The sequence below is a fragment of the Numida meleagris genome, chromosome 3, assembly GCF_002078875.1.
Source record: "Numida meleagris isolate 19003 breed g44 Domestic line chromosome 3, NumMel1.0, whole genome shotgun sequence".
NCBI classification, from domain to species: domain Eukaryota; kingdom Metazoa; phylum Chordata; class Aves; order Galliformes; family Numididae; genus Numida; species Numida meleagris.
In genome coordinates, this window is record NC_034411.1 from 40,720,150 (window position 1) to 40,744,949 (window position 24,800).

The following is a 24,800-nucleotide window of genomic DNA, read 5'->3' on the forward strand; positions in this document are numbered from 1 at the left end:
CAGCTCAAGGATCAAGCAAACTGAGTTGCTTTTCAAAATACATTTCTGGAAAAGAGCAGATGTCGGTATGCAGAAAAAGAAACATCCTTGTAGCTGTAAGTTTGATTCCCTTGTGCAGCAAGCTCTCAAGTATCGGATAGAAGGCAGAAAGTGAGACTACTCAGTGGCCTCTGCCAGCATCTTCCTGTGACTTTCTTTTAAAACCCATAGGTAACCATCCACTGAGAGCACAACTGCATCAAACTTTGGTACTGCTAGTTCTGGTCATTTGCACTAAGCATAGTTTTCAAAATCCTCCTGCAATATTCTTCCTGATACCGATTTGGCTTACCTGAGGATACTGTGTGTGTGTGTTACATTTCAAGTCCATTACTGTGAAGTCTCCATAGAAGCCCCAAGTCCTCTCCTGTCCCCACCTGTGAGATAAAACAACAAAGCAAGGAAGCTTCCCCAGACAGTCTCACTCTCAGTTTGAAAACCAGCTGCAGGTTTCTGAATTCTAGATCAGACTGTTCTTTACTGCCTTTCAGGCAAATTCAAGATGAACAAAAAAACTCAAACGGCACTGAGGAAGGAAGGGTGTAAGGGACAAAACACAGTAGCACGAAAGCCTTGAATGTTCTATTTAAAGTGAATTTATTAAAACATTGTTAATATAAAATGTGACCAAGTACATTTTTTTTTGTAAGAATGTTTAATAAAAACATATGAAAGAAAGAAGGAGCATCAACTCTTGTCAAAGCACAGGAAAGACCTACCAGGATAAGTATAAAGTTCTGCAGCATGTTCTACCAGCTGGTCCCAATGTGTATCAGGGTAGAGTTAGCCAATGGAGGAGGCAGACAGCCCAGGTTCTGCTTTAGGAAGTTTCAACGCAGTTAGCAGAGATATGAAATAACACTCCTCAACAGTAGAAGAGTTTGCTTTAAGATCTGCCCATCTCTAAGTAAGATTAGAATACACATCTTAACGTTGGATTTGAAACTTTTCAGCAGCTGAATGCATAGAAAATTAGAGTGAATGAAAGGAGTAATATCCAGGGTTAGCATTCGTTAGCTTTGAAAAGGAGGTCTAAGTCAACACTAATTACACACCTAAATAATTTTTTGCTGAAGTTGTTCTACGCTATATTAATGCTGGATGCTTGTAAGAAATCCTTAAAAAGGACAGCTAAGAAAAAGCAAGCTGTAAAGCCTAGGCCAACAGAAACAATGAAAGTGTTTTGTGAACTGCTGAATGCAGAGACAGTATCTGTGAATTAGGGAATGTGTACATCTCAGGAAGGATGCTTACAAGCCTCTGAATTCTATAAATAAGGCTATGCAATGGCTTATACTCTGTGGCAATCTGCCCCCTTAGCTAAGAAACCTTCTAAGAAAACACTAGAAAAGCCAGAGGTTTGGGGCTCGGTGGTTCTGTTTTTCAGAGGGCAGCTTACAGCATCTTCCTTGATCAGCAAGGAAGTTTTAATGCTCTATCAGCACACAATGCTTGTTCAGAGCAGGCAGTACAGCAATTAGAGGCAAGGACTCCTCCAGTACATTTCAAACGCTTCCTGTAACAGACTTGGAGTAGGCAGAAGAAAACCCTGCAGCAGCCAGTTCTGTGCATGTAACTGCCTCTGGCATTTAACCAAATGCTAATCCATGAGAAGCCCAGCACTGTCAAGGTCTAGGAGATGGTGACCTTCTTAAAGCTTTGGCAGGGACCTACAAGAGCCATTAGAGCCCCATGCTTTGCCTTCTACCCCAAACAAATGCTACGGGACTATTGCTGAGGTAAAGGGAAGGTCAGACCTTTGGCATCGGAGCAGACCACCCACTGGTTGTGCGTTGGGGGAATTAAGGCTTCAAGGTGAGGTAAACACAGTGAGAGTCAGTGTGTAAATCATGCTGCATTTCGGAGACAACAGACTCACATGACAGCTAGCCTTGTTCTCTACATTTAAAACACCAAAGATCAGTTGAATGCAGAACTGCTGAGGGCCACCTTGAGATGCTTTTTTGCATCTTGGGAATAAATGTAACCCAGACGTTGAATGCTGAAGAGAAAGTACCCACCAGGAGGAAAAAGCACCAAAGTTGATAAGTCCTTGAGACTATTAGTTGCTTATAAATACAAAGAAGCCTCATACTGCTAGGACCTCCCATAAACATAGTGGTTTCCCAACACAAAGGTAATTCACACCGCAGCAATTACCAGTGCTGTGCTTCCAGCACTACTGTTAAGAAGAGTTATGCTCGAGCAAGGAGGCAGTGAATCGTTAGGCTTATATTCCCTGAAGACAGTTTCTCCCATTCATAAGGTGTTGTCCCATTTCCCTTCCCCAGTTCTTTAATCCAAAGATCAGAAACATCAATTATTTCCCCAAGTCATTTCTCTAACACTCTTCTGGTTATTTTAGCAGATTTGTAGGGTACAAGAAGTGCTTCTTTGGATTCATCATTTTGGCAATGCCTTTGCCCTCTTCAAAAGAAAAGTATTTTCAAATAAGTGATACAAAAGTTACTTCCAGACTAAATGAGATATAGAAATCAACCCACTCTGTATGCTTATTTTTCATACTGTTTTTGCTAGTTATCGGAAGTACAGAATCATTTGGATTTTTGGAACCATTGCATGTGCTATGCTATTACTTACAGGCCATGCTAGCAAGGTTTCAATTGAAAATAACACCTGCTCCTGTAGGTTCCACTTCTCAGATGTGGAGACTCTCATTTATTTTCCTTTAATATCTATTTGGTAAGTTCTCCCATCCTCTCAAAACAGTAGCTACTAAAAATTTACCAGATTTTAAAAATAAATCAAAATGAAACCACACATCTAACACTGTTTAAAAACCAAAAACGCATCTGGTATTACAAAAGTTTATACAAAGGCAACATTTAAGAATTTGAAAGTTACTTCTAGAAAAAGACACAAATACTAGTAAATTAACACATGAAGAGAAAGATTTCTCACTCCTTCCCCAAAATTGGTTCGGACTATTTTGATGTGCCTTTTACCAGTTGTCTAGAAAATCAAAGCCAGTCTTCAAGATAACATTGCTTGTACTAGTCTGCAAGAAAAAAAAAAAGAAGAGATGTGATTGTTAATCATGGTACTACAAACTCAGTACTCGACTGCTTGTCTACGAAAGAAAGTTTAAACTGTTGTCGGCCAGTATTTCAAGTCCTTCATCCTGCTTAGGATGCCTAAGAATCTACACCAAATAATGGTAGACATGAAGAAGTGCCATCAAAGACCAAAAAGGCAACTCCAAGGAAAAAAAAAAATCCTTCTGATCTGCAGGCAAAAGGTGATTCTGTGCCCATGGAAAACCTCATAAAGATCAACTTTCAGAGTAGAGTGGCCATTGCACACATTTTGATATGGCAGGTTTGCTTCTGCATGGATAGAAAAACCAGGCTTTTCAAACTATCCCAGTGAGCCAGAAAACATTCACTGAGGAATTAATACTGAACAAACCATTATGATGTAGGAAATCATGACATAGTTTTTATCTGAAATTAAAGAACTACTACAGTCACAATTTGCAGTGAAACAGCTCAAGAAGTATAATGTCTTTGCTTCAGAAAAAACTACCACCAAAACCTAAACTAAATGCAGCACTCCAAATACTGACATGGCTTAAGTAACATTCTCTCATAACTACTGCCACTCACTTCGCTTTCAAGTATTTACCTCAGCCTGCATCTTTCTGACCTTACATCATCTTGTCTGGAATTTAAACAATCACCAGTGTGAAAACATGCTAAGAGAAAGCTTTGTGACATCCTTAAGGTGTACAGTAATACATCAGGCTTGAGTGCAGTGCTGCATTTCAAACAGAACTGCATGGCTTTGTTTCAAGAACAGTTCTTCTTCACAGTTTTTAGGCTTTGTATCTCTTTCTTTTCTTTCCCTCACCATGTCATATCCTGTTGTTCTTTTTCTTTTCTCACAGATCAGCATCTGCTTTTTAAATAGACCCAATGGGCTACTGAGCTGCTTAAGGTTCTTTTTTCTTGTTGTTTTTCTTTAAGAAAAAAAAAAAGCCACATTCAGAAGGCTATTATGGGAGCTCATTCCATTTCCATTTTGGACTTTAAGAGAAAATACATTTAAAGCCGCCCAGCTGCCTGGGACTAAACACTGGGACTAAACACTGGGACTAAACACTGGGACTAAACACTGGGACTAAACACTGGGACGTGGCTGCTGGGCTTAGAACAGCTGAGAAACAAGCTCACCATTCAAGACCAAGAAGGAATCCTAGATTTTATTTTACCTACTATTCAAGTTAAGCTTTTTACAAGAAGCGTTTACCTGTTTCAAGAAAAAAATGGTATTTTTTTTAATTTGATATAGTAAGCTCCCTACCCTAAATGGTTAAGTAGCTTGCTCTCAAGTCAGCCAATGGATGCCATGTCACTGTTTCAGTTGTTATATTTATACGATGCCCTAATCCTACGAACTTTACTACGTTAAAAAATACTAGATTGAAACAAACAATGGCAGTTGACACACTGGTTGAATAGACTTCCCTAAATTTGCAGGATAAAAAGCCAACAAGCGTATCTATGTCTTAATGCTTTATTTCTAATCTTCCAGAATGACTTCATCATATTTCAATGTGTTATATGGTTTTTACATTCAAGGAAAGGGGATACAGCAGTCCTTACCTGTCCAGGCATTTGTGGATCTGTAAGTATAGTACCATCAGTATCTTCCTTGTCTGTCCTAGAAGATGCCAGGTCCTGTGGTGGGTCAGGAAGAAAGAAATCATCCAGAGAACTAGCAGGGAGTTGAGTGGGTCGAGGTTTCTCCCATTCCAGAGATACAGAAGGTAGACTGGGGGTAACAGACTTCTCAGGTTTAGTTATGCTGGGCTTCTCAGCTTTTGCCACCTCCTTTGGAGCAGACTCTTGTCTGTAAAAAGAGGGAAGGGGCTTCTCTCCTTTCTCCATGGACTTGATCTGGCTGGGGGTCAAGGACTGGAACTCAGATTTGTCTCCTTCAAACTTGGAGCGCTCTGCATTTATCTTCCAGAAAGAGGACTCCTCATCCTTTCTGGGTGCTATTAACCCATCAGAGCCAGCGGTCTTAGCAGCCTGAGAAGATTTAGGGACTTGGACACCAGGTGCTGCTTTAAGTGGCTGCCTCTGTTCATTTTGTGTCTGGGCACCACTCTGTTCTTGTATGGACAGAGATGCGATGCTGAACTCCATTTGACTCTGTTTGGGGTTAAAGGAAAGAAAAAAAAGTATTTCAAAGCCCTTCACAAAGACACGGTTATGAAATTCTCATGCAGTAGATATCACAGCAAAGCTATTCATTTTTTCTATAAATGTCTATCATTCTAGCTACATAATAGTTATTAATAAAAGTCCGGAATGCAGGCAAATGCAAGAGTCCCAGACCCGCTGGAACAGAGTCAGAGGGAAAGCTGACTGATAATATGAATATGATTGAAAATATGATTTATTTGAGTTACTCAGTCCCATCCAAGATAGCAGTGCATAGAATCATAGAATCACCAAGGTTGGAAAAGACCTCTAAAATCATTCAGTCCAACCATCCACCTATCACCAGTATTTCCCACTAAACCATGTCCCTCAGAACAGCACTAAAACATTAGAATAGATGATGTATTTTGAAAGCTAAACATGTTTTACATGAGAAGATTAAGAACAAAAAAACATGCTGAAAAGGCAGCCTTCCAGTATAGTCTGATACAGTTGGCAATATGTTACAACTACATCTACTTCCAAGACAGAGTAGTAGATGTGATGAGTATGTGTAAATCAGTAGCTTTTACAATTCTAACGCCACTCTGAAATGAGAAACAACTCCAGCCGGGCTCAACACTCACCCCAGAGCTGTGTTTTGGTTTTACTTGCAATTAGGAGAGCTGCACTCATTTCTGAGAAATTACACTGAGACAATTAAGGCCATAGCTAAGGCATGAAACAGATCCTGCAAAAGCCACCCAAGGGTGAACAGTGCTACAAAACATTCATTTTGCTTACCACTTCAGCGCTTTTGACTGCCAGATTGACAGTCCTTAGGCCAGTAAAAGCTAAGCCTTACTTCACTCTAAGGAACATGCAAGTGTTACTGGAAACAAAAAAAAGTGCTATACTATTGTTGTTACGAACTTGACTAGTTTGCAAAAAGCTTACAGGACATTTCAAACAGTAGATTTTGCTATAAGCTGATGGTACATCTGAAGTTCATTACCAATTTGTGAAGTTTTCTCAATTCTACCTCATTACGGGACCTTCCCAAATAGAACTGCAATAGCATCTGCAGAACTAAGGTTAAAAAAAGTCCAAATTGCATACTGTTTTTAATAGCAGTCTTTGATCTCAAGTTCTGTGCTATTGTGCATCTTAAGTTCAAAAGGGACTCCAGATGTAGAATTTGCATGCCTCATATTTCATATTCAGAACTTCTCATCAAAATGCAAATGTTAACACAGCATTTAATTATTTCTAAGCCAGATTTGTTTTGTCTTATATGACCAGTTTGTTTTGAATTGGCCAGCAGCTGGCTACACATAATTGATTTGTGAATCAACATCTGAACTTTCTACAGAACTATATATTATTAGGTATTTTTCTCATATTATAGGCAGGGAAGCATTAGGTTCCATGTTTCCATTAAGAATATACCTTGTCACCAAATAATGAAGGACATAAACACACTGTTTTATTTTTATCTTTAAACCCAATCTTCCATTTGGTGAATTTTGTGTAAACAACTTATGGACACAACGGTGTTGAGGATTATTCAGTGACTGCTATTCTCTATACTGATTTATAGGATTTGTTTCCCTAAGATCACTTGACAATACTATTGAATAGAGATTTACCACTCTGAGGTTAAGATGCTTTAAGACTTCAAAAATGACAAAATCCCAGCTTAAAAAAAAACCCATACCACAATGTAAAGTGAACACACATTTCCCTAATATGCAACGGGAAAAAAAATATACTGTTTTTATTGCACCTTGGAAGACTTAATTCCTACGTGAGAAGGTACTTAAACCAGTGCTACTTCCTATCCTTCAGTAGTCTTCTTTCTTCTGAGCCTGTTTCTGAGCTTACACTAGAGATGACACTGGCAGAAGGCCATCACAGGAGCACTTTCAGTAAAATGATCCTTTCCTACCTCAGCTCAAGTGAGAAAGAGGGTCAGTGCCCAGAGCAGAGAGAGGCCATCACAGCCCTGCATCCACTACACAGACGGCGGAAACAAAATCTGGGCAAAACATTGATGGAAGAGAAGCTGGGGAACAAAAATTAGAAAGAAGAAAAACCATCAAGATGACTTTGTGCTTCAGTAGCAGCAAGACACACAAAATAATGCCAGGTTTCCTTGAAAACTCTTATGTTGAGGATCAAAAGCCACTTCCTGTGGTCACATTTTATTTTCTTTCACAAAGGCCCAAATGTCAACCTAGAGCTCTGGTTTGGAAGCAGCAGGCTCCTGCTGGTGCAGGGAAGGGTGTGAGGAACTTCAGGCACTTTTAACCTTTCCAACCCAGAGAGGACACAATCTTTGTCCCTTTACAATGGAGAACATGGGGCAGGGAAAGGAGTTGCAGATGTTTTTCTATTTGCACAGGGCTGTGGATGAAGCAGGCCTAACGCCCAAGTGATCCTGGGGAATAATGTACCAAAACAGGACTACAGTTTGGATAGCTGAAGTGTTGAGGTTAAAATCTAACAAAAACTAGAATCTTGATTTGAGAAGGAAAAACACCTGCTCCTCACTTAGGACACAGCTTTTTAAATTTTGCTCTCAATTCTTGGAGATTTTCACCTTTAAATGGTGAAGAAAGTTTCTGAATATTCATTAAATCAGCTTGCTGTATAGATGCTCTAATTTAAGCTGAATCTAGTTTATCTAGCTTTAAAACATAAAAGAGCTAAGCTCACCTTTCTTGGTCAGTCTCTTAATACAGTGCACCACTGTGAGTGGCTGCACCTTTCAACTTTACAAGAAAGGTAAAGACCATCCAACATTTAGGTTTGCATATGTGCATCAAGCTATACTCTGGAGATCAAACAGTTCATAATGTGATGCTTCACATGGAAGAATCCGATTGAAAACACTACTTCAAGAGTTTGCTTTGTCTTTAGAACAAGAGACCATACCGATATATTCTGAAAGCACAGAGCTTTAGCATTCTCTAAAAACAGCCCCAAATGGTCAGAAGTACAATTCTGCTTCCCAGGAACTTCTGTGGATAAGTTGCAAGCTTATTTTCCTTGAAACATACATTGTTTCTGTTGGACATTAAAGGTTATTTAAGGTGTTGGAACCCCTGAGAAATGTCGGTGATGAAAGAAAGTGATTAATATGCAATATCTTTCAAGCCACAAACGTGGTAATATAATACTAAAAGAATCATAGAATGGCCTGGGTTGAAAAGGACCTCAATGATCGTCTAGTTTCAACCCCCCTGCTGAGTGCAGGGTCGCCAACCACTAGACCAGGCTGCCCAGAGCCCCGTCCGGCCTGGGAAAAGAAACAGACAAACAAAAAAAATCACAAACCAGAGCAGCAGAAAAATTCATACGGAGACAGAAAAGAGCCGTGTGGGAAGCCCTCAATGTAGAAACCTAAAATGCAATTTCTATGTAATCAAATTCCTTTACAAGGGTTAGAGTAAAGGGTACCTACGTCTTGGATCACCTTTCTGTCCAATAGATAAAAGAGAAGCAACATGCATAACTGAAGTTTTTAGGAAGCTATGTCTCCATCTTTCCTTAAAAAGGCCATGTTGGGATATTTATCATTTTGATCTATTAAATTAATTTAGACTTTACCTCAGTATCCCTAAGGAGGTAGAGATAACCCACCAAATCATACTCCTATCTGTAGGTACTCACGGGAAACAATGTATTCTATAAGACAGGCACCACACACTTGAAGAACCTAATGATTTATGGAATCAGGTTTGAGTTCATAAATCTATCTTAAAAACAAGATGATCGCAACAACCCAGGAACTTCTTTTTTTTTTTTTTTTTTTAAAGCATCTTATTCACCCATCAGGAATGTGTAGTATTTTACCAAACAGACATGCAAACACAGCCAAAACAAATTGTTTTGCTTGGCAGCCTGAAAAATCTAAATTGTTGAGACAAAGACTGCAGAAACACTGTCAAAAGCAACTTGTTTAAGCAAAGCTTGATATATTGAGAGGTAAGAAAGCCAACTTAAAAAGGAGTTAGAAAATGACTTTGGTTTGCTGAACAGACAAAACCAGAATAATCACGGACACAAACTTGTTGCAGTTTTTGCTTTGCTTCCTGTGCACACAGCGGGCGTTTTCAGGATCTTTTCAGAGACCTTTTCAGAAAGAAATCCTTAGGTCAGCAGAGACCAATCGCAAGGGCAAAAATAGAGCAGAGCACACAAAACCAGTCTAAGTAATTTTAGTCCATACCAAAAGATAACATGAAAGAGGCATAGCGTGTAGCTTCAGAGGAAATTTCACAATCTACTGTTTTGTTATATGAACAGCAGTCTGATTCTGGACACAAATTTGTCTCTTCTGCTGGTGAGCCTGAGCAATTTCATTGTATCAGCATTTGGCATGTGCCCGGTTTTACGCTCAAAAACAGCTGTCCAAAGATTGATGCAGGTAACTGAATCCTTAGCCAATGACACCAGGCCATGTAGATTAAAATAAACCTTGAACACAGATACTGTTACCACAGTTTATTTCTTTTGCTCAAGAACTAATACCCAGCAGCAGTCTTACAGTGCTGATTTTTAAATATCTGTAATCTACATCAGAAAGGGGAAGGAAAAAGCCAAAATCTCAGGCATCCCTCTTCTTTCCTTCCAAGAAAGTACCGCCATTTATGCCAAATCAATAATTATAAGTTGAAAAATGATTCTAACATCAGGCTATTCAGGAAGGAGGGGGAAAAAAATCCTTTTCTGATATATTTTTTTTCCTTTTAAAGAAAAAAAATGACACCTAGGAGTTGTACAAGTCAGGATATTGAAGACTGTCTTTTACTTTTAGCCCTTAGATATAGGAAACGGTTTGCATATTATGTTTGGGCTTTTTTTGTTTCGTTTTGTTTTTTTATAAGTAGCAAAAAAAGTAGCACAGAGGAGAGCTGAAGGAAGAAAAAGTCAGCTCGTACAGAAAGGACTCTCTAAAGCTGCCTTCACAACTATTCTAGCTACAGCAAGACCAACAGATTTTTTTGATGTGCATGTGTTTGTTTTAAACATCTGGAATTACACTTATTTTAGTTAACAGCATGAATTAGAAATAGGTTCCAAGTTGTTCCCATGATGCTCTGTGCATTCAATGTGTTAACCAAAGTGGCAGGCAAATTATGCTTTCTGCTCACTATTAAATTCATTAGAAACAAAACAAAATCGTATTTCCAAAACCAGGCATGATTCCTGTTTTCCATTTATATATTGAGATCCGTGCTGTTTCACTCAATTTTTACATCAAACAGACCAAGAAACCTCAAAGGCTGAACTCAGCCAAAATGTCAGCTTTCATCTCACTTAAACCTTTAGCCATAAATAGACTGCCCTAAATTCACAAACCTGGCTTTGGCCCCAGTTAAGAAAAAAAAAAAAAAAGAGTAACCCACATTTCATGTGTTATATTCATGAGGGCTCCACCCATGAACCAAATCACTCCATCCAAGTCAGCCTCTAGTTTTAAAATGTCAGTGTATTTGCAGTGCCATGAGAACGTGTTCCTTCTCAAGTAATTATCCCTTTGAGAAGTGCTATGGTTTTCCACTAAAAATATTAGATCATTCAAATGATGCCTACCTGCTAGCTCAAACTTTTACATCATGTTTCTGCTTTGTTTGCAGCTTAAATGGAGGAAACATTCACAGGAGTATTTGACATGTTACGAGCAACTTAACCCTTATCTCATACTTGTGTTTTAAATGAGAACAGAGAAAATTTACTTCTGACGGAAGGAGGAGATTATCAAATCCTTCAGCTACATTCTGTCCAAAATGAAAGCAGTTTAGTATAGCATTTTAATGGTAAGTGTAACAGCTGTGGAATTAGGGAATTCACTGCATTAGCTACCATACGAAAAATGTGTCCGTGCCTAATCAGCTGGAAGCAATATTGTCACCACTGCAACAGCTCCAACTTGCAGAAAACACAGCCTTGCTGTTTCTCCACTGTTCCCTCCACCTCCTCTGTTGTCCAAAAACAGCTGTCTTACAAACAACTACTGATTTTACTACTTCATATTTTTTCCTTACAGTGTAAGTGTTAAAAATAATTAAAAAAAAAAAAAGCCTATCGGGTTTACTGATTTAAATCTCTACTTCCTCCTTCTCTGCAAAAGTAGAAATCAGTTGTCACATTTTCTTCCCTAGGTAAGCCAAAGCTCATTCATACAAAGCTATTGAAGAACGAAGGTATTTTTTCCTAACAGCATTAATGTGTTAAAAAAAATAAAACACAAAAGGAAACAAAAACTCTTCATGAGCAGGAGATAAGGAAAAAGAACTGTATGGAAAGAATAGCCCATCATGAGGGATGAATGAAACAGAAAGAGCCTGATAGCCTAAAATAAGAGTGGGAGCAGTTGTAGCACACAAGACACTAAACATGCATTACAAGATTGCAACCTTATTAAATGGCCCATTCAGGTTTCTTCTCTGTTTCCCCAGGCTGGGCTGATTGGGCAAGGGTATTTTCTACTCAGCCAGTAACTCATGGAGAAATTGCATTCCAACATTTTCTTGTTGAAGTACTGGTTAGGGAAGAGATCAAAGAGTAAGCATGAAGCAAGACATCAGCCTTTAGAGCCAGAAGACTCAGCAGCTGAAGGGCTGGGCTGGAAGGCTAACACAGTATGATGAGGCACTGGGAAGAAAACAAAAGGAGGAACCCACACAAAGCAACCAACCCGCACGCCATGAAGCGGGACAAAACGGATTCCCTAGGGTTTTGCTCAAGGACAAAGGTCATTCAGCTTTTCACCCTGCAGCTGAAGCAGAGCAAGGAGGGAGGGGGAAACAGAGAAGCACAGCTTGATTAGCTGAGACAAATTCCTAAAGCCACCTCCTCTGCCTCATTTTTCTTCTGCAGTCACAGGAACGTTTCCACGTCATCCTGCAATTCTCAGCACGTTACAGAAAGGCACAAAACTGTTCCATTAAAGACCTTTAGTCTGAGACACCAGGAGGACAGTAGAAAGAGTCTTAAGCAGCAAGGGAAAAGCCACAAGTTGGGCTGAAAAAAAACTTCATGAGACATACAAGCACTTAAAAGGCAACTGCCTGTTAAAGAGAAAATCCATTTGACTGCAGATACAGGTCATCGTGGATCACTGGTCAGTGTATTGCAGACAGCACCATCTCCAGGATGTTTCAGAAGTTATAAAATTTTAGTCAAGACAGAGCTCAAAAATATGGCTACAGCTGACGTTCCCAAGACTGGATTTTGGGGTTTGCATCAAAAAATAATGGGAGAGGCAATATAACTGTCTCAACATATGATCTATTTTACCTTATTGTCAATGAGTATCACACCCTTCTCACAACTATTCTTGACAGCTCCATCCAAGTGCACTCACTACAAGCCTCTCTAGTATTATCCTAATAGTCAGTAGCTTCTTTTTCCAAGGGTCCTGAAAAACAGGAGGGCTTGACTGAGCTAGCTGGATCCCCCTGCCAGAAATCCTCCTGAACCACCACAGCTTACCACAGAGTTTTAAGGTGAGAAAAGATCCACAGCGGTTTCTGCTAAACTGCATCAGTGTAGGCTGCAGGGATCCAGGAGCCACATCAAGTTATAGGTTAATCTACATCTGCTGAGCACAGATGGGCTGCTGGTTAGAGGCAGTGACCTTGAACAAGGAAGGCTGACAACAACTCTAGGGTTAGGTCAACTGGATTAATTTTGTATCCACTGGCATTTCCAGATAATTACTCTGCATCAGGCTAAGATTATATCCATAAGCTCATGCATGATATCTACATAGTTCAAGGGCAAAAAAAAAAAAAAAAAGAAGGGGGGGGAAAAGCAGCTTTTTCTGGCAGATAGATCAAGAAAAAAAGTCTGAAGCATGATTAAATGAGTATGGCCATCGTACCATGTTGAGAAATGCAGTGAGACAAGTTTTCCTCAATAGAAACACGGTACAATTGTATTTTCTCAGACTGCAGGTTCACAAACATAATAACTCTGACTCTGTTTTAGCCGTATGAGAATCCCACTGTAAATAATGCGTTAACAAAATAATAGGGGCAGAGGAAAAGAACACAATGCTTCCAGCATAGCACTAACAAGCTTCTCAGGTAAACAAGTTTCATTACATTCTAATACACAACAAAAAGATGAAACATAAGATAGACTTCAAGAAATAACAATAATAAAAAAAAACAACAATGAAGTTTATGTGTACCTTTCTCATCCCATTCCCTGACTACTCTTCTCTTGCCTTCAAAAGTGAAACGTAGCTATGGTTACACAATGACTGATACACATTTTCAAGATTAAATTTCCTGTCCTCAATAAACATGGAAAATTGTTTTGAAAAATTACAGTGAAAGAATCAAATAATTTGGAAGGAATCAGGTTTACACCCACACTGAGTGTTAGTTCACAAAGTACACTTTGTGTTTCTGCTGACGTAAACCAAAGGACACCAGCTCTGTTTCATTTGCAGTATGGTCACTGTACACAGCTCTCATAGAACAAAGGCAACACTGCCTATCAAGTATCAAAATATAATATAAAAGCAGAAGGAACAGCATCAAATGGCAAACCAACATTAAAAATAAAAGTGATGCACATTTACCTTCGTTTCCCAGGAGAACGGAGCCGAGTGCTCATCTTGCCAAGTTATGTCCTGAAATAAAATTCAAGAATGATTGAGAATCAGAAGAACAGATTTACCTGCTTAGAGCATCATTCAGATAACATTATCTTGCACTGCTGGAAGTATAACTTCTACCAGAGAAGTAGCTAAAAAGTGAGAGCTTCACTTCTATGTGTCACTGACTACATTTTAAGACTGACTGAAAGCTAGTTCTTTGAGGGAAGAATTACCAATCCGTATTCCTATTTAACCAATAAAGTATATGAAGATTTAACCTGGCCTAAACTTCTTGAAATGTTTTCACTACAAGTTGCTTTAAAATCTCCAATTTTCTGCTACGCACATTCTTCAATAGCTGCTAGCGACACACAAGAATATAACTAGAGGAGCTGGGGCCTTAGGGAAATAAAGTTTCATTTCTTCCACCCCACAGACTGAACAGCATGTGTGCAACCAGGCAGCAAAAGGGCTGCACATCCATCAGCCCAAGACACAGCTGGACCCAACCCCGACAAGACCCAGCATTATGCGCTTTGAGGACAATCAGCCTGAAATAAATATTTGGTGCTGTTCACGCAAGAGTAGAATCCCAGTCTGAATCCAAGCAGTGCCATTCTGGGAATGCATTGCGAGGTTTCACCACTATCAGAGATTCTGGTCATACATCATGCAGCAAGAGTGGTTCAGAATATATCAACTGCTGTGCATGGTTGTGTTCTGAGTGAACTCTGCTGTTTTCAATGATTTACTGTATTTCACCTTTACTACTAGTGGAAGGTCAGTATTAATAATAGAAAAAAAAAAAGAAGAAGAAGATAATCCCAACGAGAAATTTAGGTAATCTCTTCATGCATGCCACGGCCTCCAAAAAGACATGCAGTCCACATGGAGAAAGAAGGGGTGACAGATAAATAAATAAATAATGTTGTTCATGTCTCTTCACAACTTGCAAGAAAATCATCGCACTTTTAGTTCTTATTTTTACATTTTACATTTTATCAGCTCATGCTCGTAAAGGTAATGAGTTGCACCCTCCGTACCAAGTATAATGCTGCTTTGCCACCACAGTAAGTCAGGGGAGGAACAGGAGTAGGAACGATTGGAAGGATGGAAGGATGGAAGGAAAAAGGCCTGGAGAAACTATGCATTGAGAAAGAGATGACAGAACAATACCCAAAGTGCCTGCATCACACTTCTGCTTCTAAAGTAATAACAGAACTAAAATATGATTTAAGTTAATTACTGCATAGGAATCCCCCATCTTACCATGACTGCCCTTTTCTTCATAGTTTTGACCTTTGCCTTTATGGAAATGCATTTCTAAGAGATATCTGACAGCATTCTCTTGCTCTGCCATCTCTAATTTCACCCTAGGGAGATTCTACTGGCCAAAGGCTATCAAAATTACAATTAGAAATATTTTCATGTTAAGGAGTTGATACACACGTCAGTCTCCAACTATTTCTCACCTGTGAAACATTGAGTTTCTAGCAATAAAGTGTTTGTGGTATACAAAAGTAATCCCACACTCCTTTATGAAGATATAAAAGCAAAATTCACCTGCCTAATTCTTTACTGGCCAAGATCTAAGTATCTATGGTGAAGATGGATGAAAATACTTTTGAAAACTAAACAACCTAAAGATCAGAGACAACCTGAAAGGAAAAGCCTAGGCTCTGCTTGAGCACAAATTCTGACCAAAAAGGTAGCTTGACACAGGAGGCTATTGCCAAGAACACAAATGTAACACTAGCCCATCTTGTTCTGGAAAGTGGATACTTTTATTTATTACCATTTAAGGGAATCAGAACAAAAGACTTTTTACTATCCGATTTGACTTCTATCAGTATTTGAACTGTGGAGTGCTGCTGACCACGTGGGAATGCCATATGAGGCATCAGATGGGATGCCTCGAAGCTGGTGAGCTGTCAAATTATTTCAAAACCATTTTAGGACTGTACTTTTTGCACCCGAAACTGGCAGAGTTGGAATCCCATTTCTGAAGGATGCACGACAAGTATCACAGCCCAGAAGGCAACAGAGGTTGGAAAGAGCCTTCCGTGAGCCCAGCCACTGCATTAAGTCACACACTGTAGGTAGGACTATAATTCCTCTGTCTGCACAGGATCTGCACAAACTAGTACTGGATGTCAGCCATAGCACTAAAAGACAGAAGCGAAGTCCAGCAAACTCCTGTGTGCTGTCAGAGAGCCTTAAAGCTCCAGGCATGTAAGCAGAGTTGTCAGTGGATTTTACCTCAGGAGTTTAAGGGAAGCTCTTGTTGGTTTAAGTGACTTCTTGTCAGAAGGCTCTGGCTAACTCATTTGCTATGGCAGCTGAGACAGTTCCTCATAGCTCACAAGGATTACTAGCTGGAGAACAGAGGATAAAAAACTTAATATGAGACTGATCCCAACAATAAGACAGGTTACAGGTCAGCCATCTGTACAGGTGGTTTAAATAAAAATAAAAAGTTTAAATAAACTGTTAACTATCTGACATTTCCAGTACAAAACAGCAAAAGAAAAACTTATATTGGTAGCACGCAGGGCACAGCAAGTTAAAATATTCCTTGTAAAGGATTATCATACATTTACATAACATGCAAAACAGCTACAAACCACTTTTAAAGTTGGCAGCAGGCCATGACCCCCATATTTCTGGATCCAAGAAAGTTCTTAATTCTCCTGTACCTGGGACTAGTATAAACAACGTCAGGAGGAAACACATCCTCACCTCAGCGAAGATACTGCTGCTGCTAGTGGGCCCTGCTGATAAAAGGCTGATTAAAGAACAATGGGAAAACAGCATAGGGAAGACTGAGTGAAGGTCTGAGGCTGCCATACACCAGAGCAGATCATTCCCTATAGAATGGAGCACTGCAGTAGAATTCTTAGAATTTGTTGTCTTCAACTGCTGTTGAACTTGCTGGCATACGACGTCAATCTCCAGCTTAGCTAGATAAAAAGCTCCTAAAACAAGTTAACAGTATTTTGGTATTGGTTGTTAAGAAGTTCTTTTTGGAGAAAAGATCTAAGACTTCATTGGACAATTGCAGAAGATGGAAATAGTAGACATTTGTTAGAATCACAGAATCCTTAGAGTCGGAAAAGACCTTTAAAGGCCATCTAGTCCAACTCCCCTGCAGTGAACAGGGACATGCACAGCTAGGTCAGGTTGCTCAGGGCCTGATCCAGCCTTGCCCTGAAGGTCTCCAGGAACAGGGCATCCACTACGTCTGTGGGCAACCTGTTCCAGTGCCTTACCACCCTCACTGTGAAAGACTTTTTCCTTATATCCAACCTAAATCAACCCTCTTTAAGCTTGAAGCCATTTCCCCTTGTTCTGTCACAACAGACCCTGCAGAAGAGCTTGTCCCCTTCTTTCCTGTTAGGCTGGAGGATTCCCTGAAAGAAAAGAAGGAGATTTTTCATCTTTTTTCTTTTTCTTCTCAGGCTGCCCATCCCAGCACACCTCAGAACCAGTAAGTCTGAAGAACTTTGCCCACATTTAAGAGGTCTTCCACTGGATCTAGCAATCTCACGTATGGTTCGAGGATATAGAGTTTCAAGGAGTTGATGACTGTGGTAATTTGAAGTGTACGTGAAGCTAGGATAAAATAGACAGTTACCAGGTTCTGTCCATTGTCACAGAAAGGAAGTAGGGAAGTTTGCGGCCTTCACCTCTTGTGTCACAGAGGACATGGAGAGGACCAAAGGAGCAGCAGGAGAATAACACAGCTCAACTGCTTCCTGCCTGATGCGCTTGATTCATGTTTGTCACCAACAAAATCTTGAGAAAGAACTTTGCTATCTGTATAATAAACAAGTTCTTACATGTTTGAAGAAGACAGAAGCAAAAACACAAACAAATTTAAGATTCACAAAAGTACATGATGAGTGAGGTTTAAAAAAGGAAACAGCTTTGAGGCTATTTATCATCAACACAGATTAGAAGAGATCCATATCTGATCAGCTTTTGTTTTCAGCACACAACAAAGCTTTCTTCCAGAAAGAAGGCAAATAAATAAACTTTTGTTCACCAGTGTTAAAGAACCTATTTGTAAGAAAGTGAGCCTTGTAAAATATATTTCACAGCTTTAAAAAAAAGAGGAGCTGGGGGGTAGTGGAGAGAGTGACATAAAAATCCGGTCATACGCTTCACTTCAAGAACCAGCTGCAGAATATATTAATCATAGAGTCCTAGAAACCTTAGATTCTATTAAAAAGAATCACAAACTACGCCTGCTACACGTAGGCAGCTTGTTGGCAAACAGCATCAGAATTTCAAAAGGGAAGACACTAGGAAGAAGGTGCCAGCCTATCTGACATAAGCATTGCTCAGAGCAGCTGACAGTGAGTATGCCATCACAAAACTACCAACAAATGGGTTTCTGTGCTGGTAAATGCATTTCAGCAGCATTGTCAGAACAGGACTTGCTGGTTATCATGGTTTAGCTGCATTCCAAACCATGCTGCATTTTTTATTTTTTAAAAGCACAAATCTATTACAAGCCTGACATTAGAGCTATTGCTATATTAAATTTTTGCTGCTTCAAAGCATTTTTAAGTAGGAGATAAAAGGGTGGATTCTTTGGCTTGGTGACAAAGTTCTTAAGGCAAAGCAAAATAAATCCTGTATCCACCTTCAGGTAGCTTCCCTACCAAAAGATGATGGATGAAGCTAAAAAATTCCCTTACCAGTCTTTCCTCCACATAAACTGTTCAACATTTTCTAAATCACATGGTACTTTATTCAACAAAAAAAATTCATTATTCTGATTGCCTGTCAAATACTCAATACTCCCCCAAAAAACTCCAGCTCTCTCAGCCTTTCTTCCCAGGAGAGGTGCTCCAGCCCTTTGAGCATCTTGGTGGCCCTCCTCTGGACCCTCCCCAAAAGCTCTACGTCTTTCCTGTTCTGGGCGCCCCAGGCTTGAACACAGTACTCCAGATGGGGCCTCACAAGGGCAGAGCAGTGTGGGACAATCCCCTTCATCTCCCTGCTGGCCACTCCTCTTGTGATGCAGCCCAGGATACTGCTGGCCAGCTGGGCTGCAAGAGCACACTGCCAACTCATGTTTGGCTTTTTGTCCACTAGGACCAAGTCCTTCTCTGCAGGGCTGCTCTCAGTGAGTTCATCTCCCAATCTGTACTCTTACCTGGGACTGCCTCGACCCAAGTGCAGTACCTTGCACTTGGCCTTGTTAAACCTCATTAGGTTCACCCACTTGTGTATGCATGTCACACACTTGTGGAAAAAGAGCACTATTAATAGACAACAGAGAATTTGTTGCAACCTAAATATCTAAACTACCTTTCACTGAACTAAAAGGGCATGAACTAACATCATGTCAGACGCTTAACACAAGCTTATTGCTGACCACTGCAGCAATAAGAGATGCTAGCTTTTCACACACTGCTGTTTTTCCATCCTACTTCCCCTGAAAGGTAGCGTGTAATATAAGGTGCATTTTAAAAATAGCCCATTTATATTACATTTATATTCAATTCCAAATTCTGCTTCCAGATTTTTCTCTCTCAGTTACTTTCCATTAGCTGGAGCCTTGTTAAGAAAGACAAAGCTCTTGAAGGTTAGAGAGTCCAGCAGCTCTTGGCTAGTGGCACTCAGGTGACTCGAAGCATTTGCAAGGAGTCACACACGGTGCTGGAGCACTCTGGCACTACAGTATGACCAGACCATGGCTGCAGCATGCTGTGGTCCTGTTACTGCACATCTATTTTCCGTCACAGCCTTTCCACACAGGTAACATACTGAAAGATGTTTTGAGAAGTGCTTATGCTTTGAGAACTTGCAGTCCTGCACAAAAAAGTTCAGGAAATCAGTTTGGTATTAGAAGATACATGGGAAAAAGTGGGAGGAGAAAGAGAGAACCACCTGTCCAGAGATGTAAGACCACTAAATACATCCTCTGTACCAGCCTATTGAAGCAGCCACACACATTAAAGAGGGAAGGAAGCAGTGAGATCTCTGGATGGGTGAATCAGTACGTGCAGCATTCATTCTTATTCTGCTTTCTTCCAGGTCCTCTACAGAACATGAGGAGAAAGACATGAGCTTTCTGTGCTTAAGCAAGCACAGGTAGATTGCTACAGATTTCAGCATCAGCTAACACGGAAGCTGAGCTATGCCCCTGTGGCTGCAAACGTGATGCTCACAGAGCAGGTGACAACAAGAACATCGCCAGGACAGCACACTCACACTGTAAGGGCTGCAATATCAATTAGCGATTTGGGGGTATGCAGGCTGCTCTCAGCATCCTTGACAGGACCAATCTAACCGTGCTGGGTGACTGCACTAAGTGCAGCTACATCTTACACAGGCAGCAGCGGTACAGCTCAGTAAGCTGTCAGCTCAGAAGGCAGCACGGTAACAAAGCTGTGTAGGCAAAGCATTCACAAGCCTGGAAAGTTGAACCGAAACGGCAAGAGTGGCTGCAGTGGTTCTGTAACAGCAGGACAAGGAGGAGAGATTAGTGAGCCAGGGCAGACGTCCAAGAATCAGACTGAATGCCAGAGAGGGAGTGGAGGGAGAGGAAGCTATCAGATGAGGTGCCAGGAAAAGCTCCAAGGCTCAACAGTGCAGTTGGAAGAACTAAAATGGAAATTGAGAATGCCAAAATCAGTGGAATCTCTTTTCTTCAAAAAAGCATTTTATATTAACTTCAGCTTGGAAGTCAAGGAGGAAGTCAGTTGAGGCAGATGCTTCCAAAATTAAACACTTCGTATTTTGATGAACCATGCTTTCATAGGTTAATGGCTGCACAACAGCTAAAACCATCGTTATTTGTATTATAGCTGTATTTTGGGGGGGAAGGAAAAAGACAATGGAGTGCAAAAGTTTCAGATGGACTCTCTAGCTGTAATTTGGATGAACAGGAAACGATTGTTTCCATATGGTGCAGCACAACCACCTACAACATGCCTTCTGGATCCACATAACTTAAAGCAGAAAGCCCAGCAGAGCTGTCTGAGACCAGGAACGCTGAACATACTCAGTTTCCACAGTCATTCACCTAAATCCTTTCAGAAATAACTTCAAGTTCAGGTTTCAAGGACTGCTGTACACCCAGATTTCTGTCTGTGTCTTTACACTCCTTTTCACCAGTAGTGACGGCCTATTACCAGAAAACACACAGAACTTCTGGTATCACTGACTACATAAAACTAAGCTTGAGCACACCTTGTCTGACTTTAGCCACAACGTGTGTGCAGTCTGGTGCCATACCTTTCTGCCACACAAAGCACAAGCAACAGCCTTCTGCCACAAAACCAGGCAGCAACCTCAATGCTTCATACACCTCTTACAAACCCCAGTGCAGGGCTTCTGGTGAGCCATCTAAAAGAAGCACTGTTCAATTTAAACTGGATTGATGGCTAGAAGCACAGAAGCAGATTGTTTTGTTCTGGTGGCAGTCACATAAGTTAATTAACAAAGGGTCACTTTAAGAAATTAAATTAAGAGAATGAAAGATATTGGTTCTGAAATCATGCTAAAAAAACACACACACACAAAACAAACACACTAAGCAAAACAAAACAAAGGAAATCTCACACATGGAGACATAGAGAGTCAGGAGCGCTGTCGGGTCTCAGACACCAATGATCAGATCTCCTCCTGCACAGGAGATCTGGCAACGGGATGATTCCACGCAGGAACCCTCACACTTACGTTCTTCTGGAACAACTGCCACCCTTCTCCACTGGATAGGTGCCCCTCAGAAGCTCTAACATCTATATTTTTTTGTCATCTGATCTTTCTACACCCTTGTTTTTCTTGGCACGTAACATGGGAAAGACTGCACTTATTTATTTATTTTAAGGCGTCAAAAATACCAACAGCTGGAATGTCTTCTCTGTTTTATTTTTAGCAAAGCCTGAAATTAGGAGCAGAAAGGAAGAGGTTTAACTCAGGGTAAACATTCCGTGCGGTCCGTGCCCAGCACGGGGCTGCACTCAGCGCCAGCACGGACCTCAGCACCGGAGAACTTCTGGGAGCGCTGACAGCAGTCTCCTCTCTGAGCCTCTGCTTTAGGAAACCCGCTTCGGAATTCCTCCTGCTTCTCCCAGGCACGCCTCGGTACGCTGCCTTTCCTGTTTTTACGGTTACACCGAATGCAGTACAACATCCCTGCCCCCTGCATACGCTCTCCATCCATCACCAGGGTAACCCCGGGCTCCCAGGGACCAGAAGCGCCCGTTCCTCCGCGCAACACCGCGCACCGAGCGCACAGCCCCGCTGCCGGGCCAGAAGGGCCCACCGCCCGCTCAGCCCCGCGGCCACGGCCGACACCGCCCCTCCCGCAGGCCCCGCCATGGCGGACCCCCTCTGGCAAGCGACCGGCCGCGCCCACTCAGGGCGGACGGGCGCCGCGCTCGGGGTGTGGCGCCGCTCGGTACCTCGTCGCCGAAGCGCACCACCTTCTGGCCCGTGTTGAGGCGCAGGTTGGGGTAGGAGGCGGGCGGCGCGGTCGGGCGGGCGGTGCCGCGGTGCGCGGCGTAGCGGGCCTGGACGTGCGGCTCCACCAGGCACTTGTCGATGATCTCGTCCTGCTGGCGGGGCGGCAACCGCTCCCACTCGGGCCCGTAGCGCTCGCGGATCCGCTCCTTCTCCGCCATGATCTTGCGCGCCATGGGGCTCAGCGAGGAGAAGTAGCTGAACCGCTTGCGCTCCCGCTCGTCCAGCGGCCGGTTGCCGTTCATCACCGCCGTGCGCGAGGCGGCGATCGCCGCCGCCATCGAGGCCATGGCCAGCCCGCCGGCGCCGGCCCCGCGCGCACCGAACCGGCCGCACTGCACGGCGGAGCGGGATCCGCCTCCTCCTTCTCGTCCTCCCGTCCCTTCCCTTCCCGGCTCCGCGCCTGCAGACGCCGCCTCCCCTCGCTCCCTATAAACGCCGGCCGCCGCCCCCTCCCCGCCTCCCGCACGCCCAGCGCCCGCGGCAGCCCCTCCCGGCGCCCGGCCCCAGCGCCCTCCTCGCAGCCCCTCGAGGCCGCTCCCTCCAGGGCTCTTCCCGGCCGGTCGAGCGGGGAGCCGCGGGCGCTCCTTCTCTGCGCTGAGCTGTACTCTTTTCCTCACAGCTGCACTTTTCTACCTCGGGCAGCTCCTCGTGGAAGACACGAAGGAAGACGGGAACTGTCACCTGCCATCCGAGGTCCCGCACAGCACCGGCCTCCTCCTTAACATGAGCAGTGGTTTCTGACAACCACAGGTCCTGCGTTTATAAGCCACAGCAAGAGAGCAGTGCAAAACCAGCATCTTAAAAACGATCATTACCCAACTGCTCCGATCTTCTGAAAGCTGTTGCAAGCCCTAAGATGAGCTCAGGGCAAGAGCACGGTTCTCTGCAACCTTAGTTCTTTTGTCTGAATCTGTTTTTCCTAGTCCTGTAATTACAGGCAAATCTTGCGTTGCATTTGCTTGAGGCTAAATTGGTTTTGTCTTTCAGCCTGACTAGTTGCACAAGCCATTTTATGATCTTCACAATATATTCTGAAATCTCACAAATACTGTGAGATCAATAGGTTCTAATTACTTAGTCTATTTTTTCCCCCCTCACACTTTCTCTAATATGAGCAGATAAAAGGCTTGGCCTACAGTACATTAGCAGCTCCCACTTAAGAGCTTAAATGAGATGGCTGGACCAGTTGTCTGATGACACAGAAGGGGATGGAAAACGATAATTACATTTCTCCACATCTCTAGTTCTTCAGAGGTAATTACAGCTCTCCCAGTCACCACATACCAGTCCAGTTATATAATCCTGTTCTGTTTGTTAAACTTGTTTGAGAGCATTGTTTGACTCGAGCTCACTTTCTTAGTCACACGCATTGCCCGGAGAACCACCCCTTTGGAACACCTCTACACACCTGCAGGTGCAGCGGGGTCCATACCCACACCAGGCTGTGCTCTTACAATGCTGTCAATCTGCTGGGATCTTTTGCCAAACACCACCACCAATGGAAAGGAAAACTCACGTACTGTTGTGTTTCTGACATTTACTCACCGAGAAGCTAACCCTGAATACGTCATTTGTTTGGTTTTATTTCCAAATTATGTTCTCATGATTGCTGTTCTTTTAAGCTGACATCTGTTCCTTCCCTGGGTTACTGTTCCTTCGCTGGATTACATTACATGAAGTGTCTGCGTATTTACCAATTACTCACACATGTATAGCTTGAAGTTTTCCATTCAGAAGACAGAGGCTTTGGAAAAGGAACAAATGGAAGTTACAGCATGGGATTTTCAATGTGCTTAAAAAAAATTAAAAAAAAAATAAAATCTTCACCTGCGGAATGTCCAGAACATAACCGAGATGGGAATTGCTTATTGCTCTTCATTTTGGCCCCTGAACAGCTGTATTCCCTGTTACAGTATGTCATAATACCATAAATAATAAATCCAGTTTGAACATATTTTCCCTTTTGAAATAAATTAAGAAGCAGTATACTTTGGCTTTTTATTTGTATAAATTACACAACAACAACAGTTTTTTTTAGACAATGAGAGGAGTCTGTATTTAGTACTTCAATCATCGTTCTCAGGGTTGGAAAAGTCTCTGATACTGATGGTAGGCTCTTGTAAGAAGGTGAAATACTGAAAGAGGGAAAAAAAACATAATTATTCATTTTTGCTTAGTTAAAAATTATTTACCTGGAAGCTAACATAATTGTCTTACATTTCTGTTCATCCACTTCAACAAATTTGGGATTTGAAGTCAAGAATCTGTTTCGAACCCTCGCAGTTGTACTGTTGAAATTATCAGCGAGATCCCACAGCAAACCAGATCAGGGAACTGATCTGCTTTAAATTGTGGTTTTGGCAGGGTTATTTGTAACTGAGGCTGTCTCATAGCACAGGTTTTCCTGGCTCAGCGGAGAGATGAGTGAGGAACGAGCCAGAGAGGAGAAAATGCTAAAAGCTGGCTTTGCTTGATACTGAGAAGAGTAT

The 24,800-nt window shown here is 41.9% G+C and overlaps 2 protein-coding genes across 4 annotated transcripts in view; both read right to left on the reverse strand.

Annotated features, from left to right (window-relative positions):
* C3H1orf198 (chromosome 3 C1orf198 homolog) lies at window positions 613–22,760 on the reverse strand. Its single transcript, XM_021390048.1, has 4 exons — window positions 22,251–22,760; window positions 13,810–13,860; window positions 4,665–5,216; window positions 613–3,058 (listed from the first exon to the last, which is right to left on the reverse strand). The coding sequence occupies exons 1-4, from the start codon at window positions 22,596–22,598 to the stop codon at window positions 3,002–3,004; spliced, it is 1,008 nt and encodes a 335-aa protein (XP_021245723.1). The 5' UTR covers window positions 22,599–22,760; the 3' UTR covers window positions 613–3,001.
* Window positions 24,285–24,800, reverse strand: part of TTC13 (tetratricopeptide repeat domain 13) — a 38,012-nt gene continuing 37,496 nt past the window's right edge. For all 3 annotated transcript variants that reach the window (XM_021390045.1, XM_021390046.1, XM_021390047.1), the window contains one exon: window positions 24,285–24,446. In XM_021390045.1, the coding sequence (XP_021245720.1) occupies window positions 24,323–24,446 (124 nt within the window). In that variant the 3' untranslated portion in view covers window positions 24,285–24,322. The remainder of the gene's footprint in view (window positions 24,447–24,800) is intronic.

Coding starts and splice junctions, on each gene's coding strand:
- C3H1orf198 (XM_021390048.1), bottom strand. CDS start 22,598: ATGGCCTCGATGGCGGCGGCGATCGCCGCCTCGCGCACGGCGGTGATG. Junction 13,861..22,250: donor TGGTGCGCTTCGGCGACGAG/GTACCGAGCGGC, acceptor ATTTTATTTCAG/GACATAACTTGGCAAGATGA. Junction 3,059..4,664: donor ATCCACAAATGCCTGGACAG/GTAAGGACTGCT, acceptor TTTTTCTTGCAG/ACTAGTACAAGCAATGTTAT.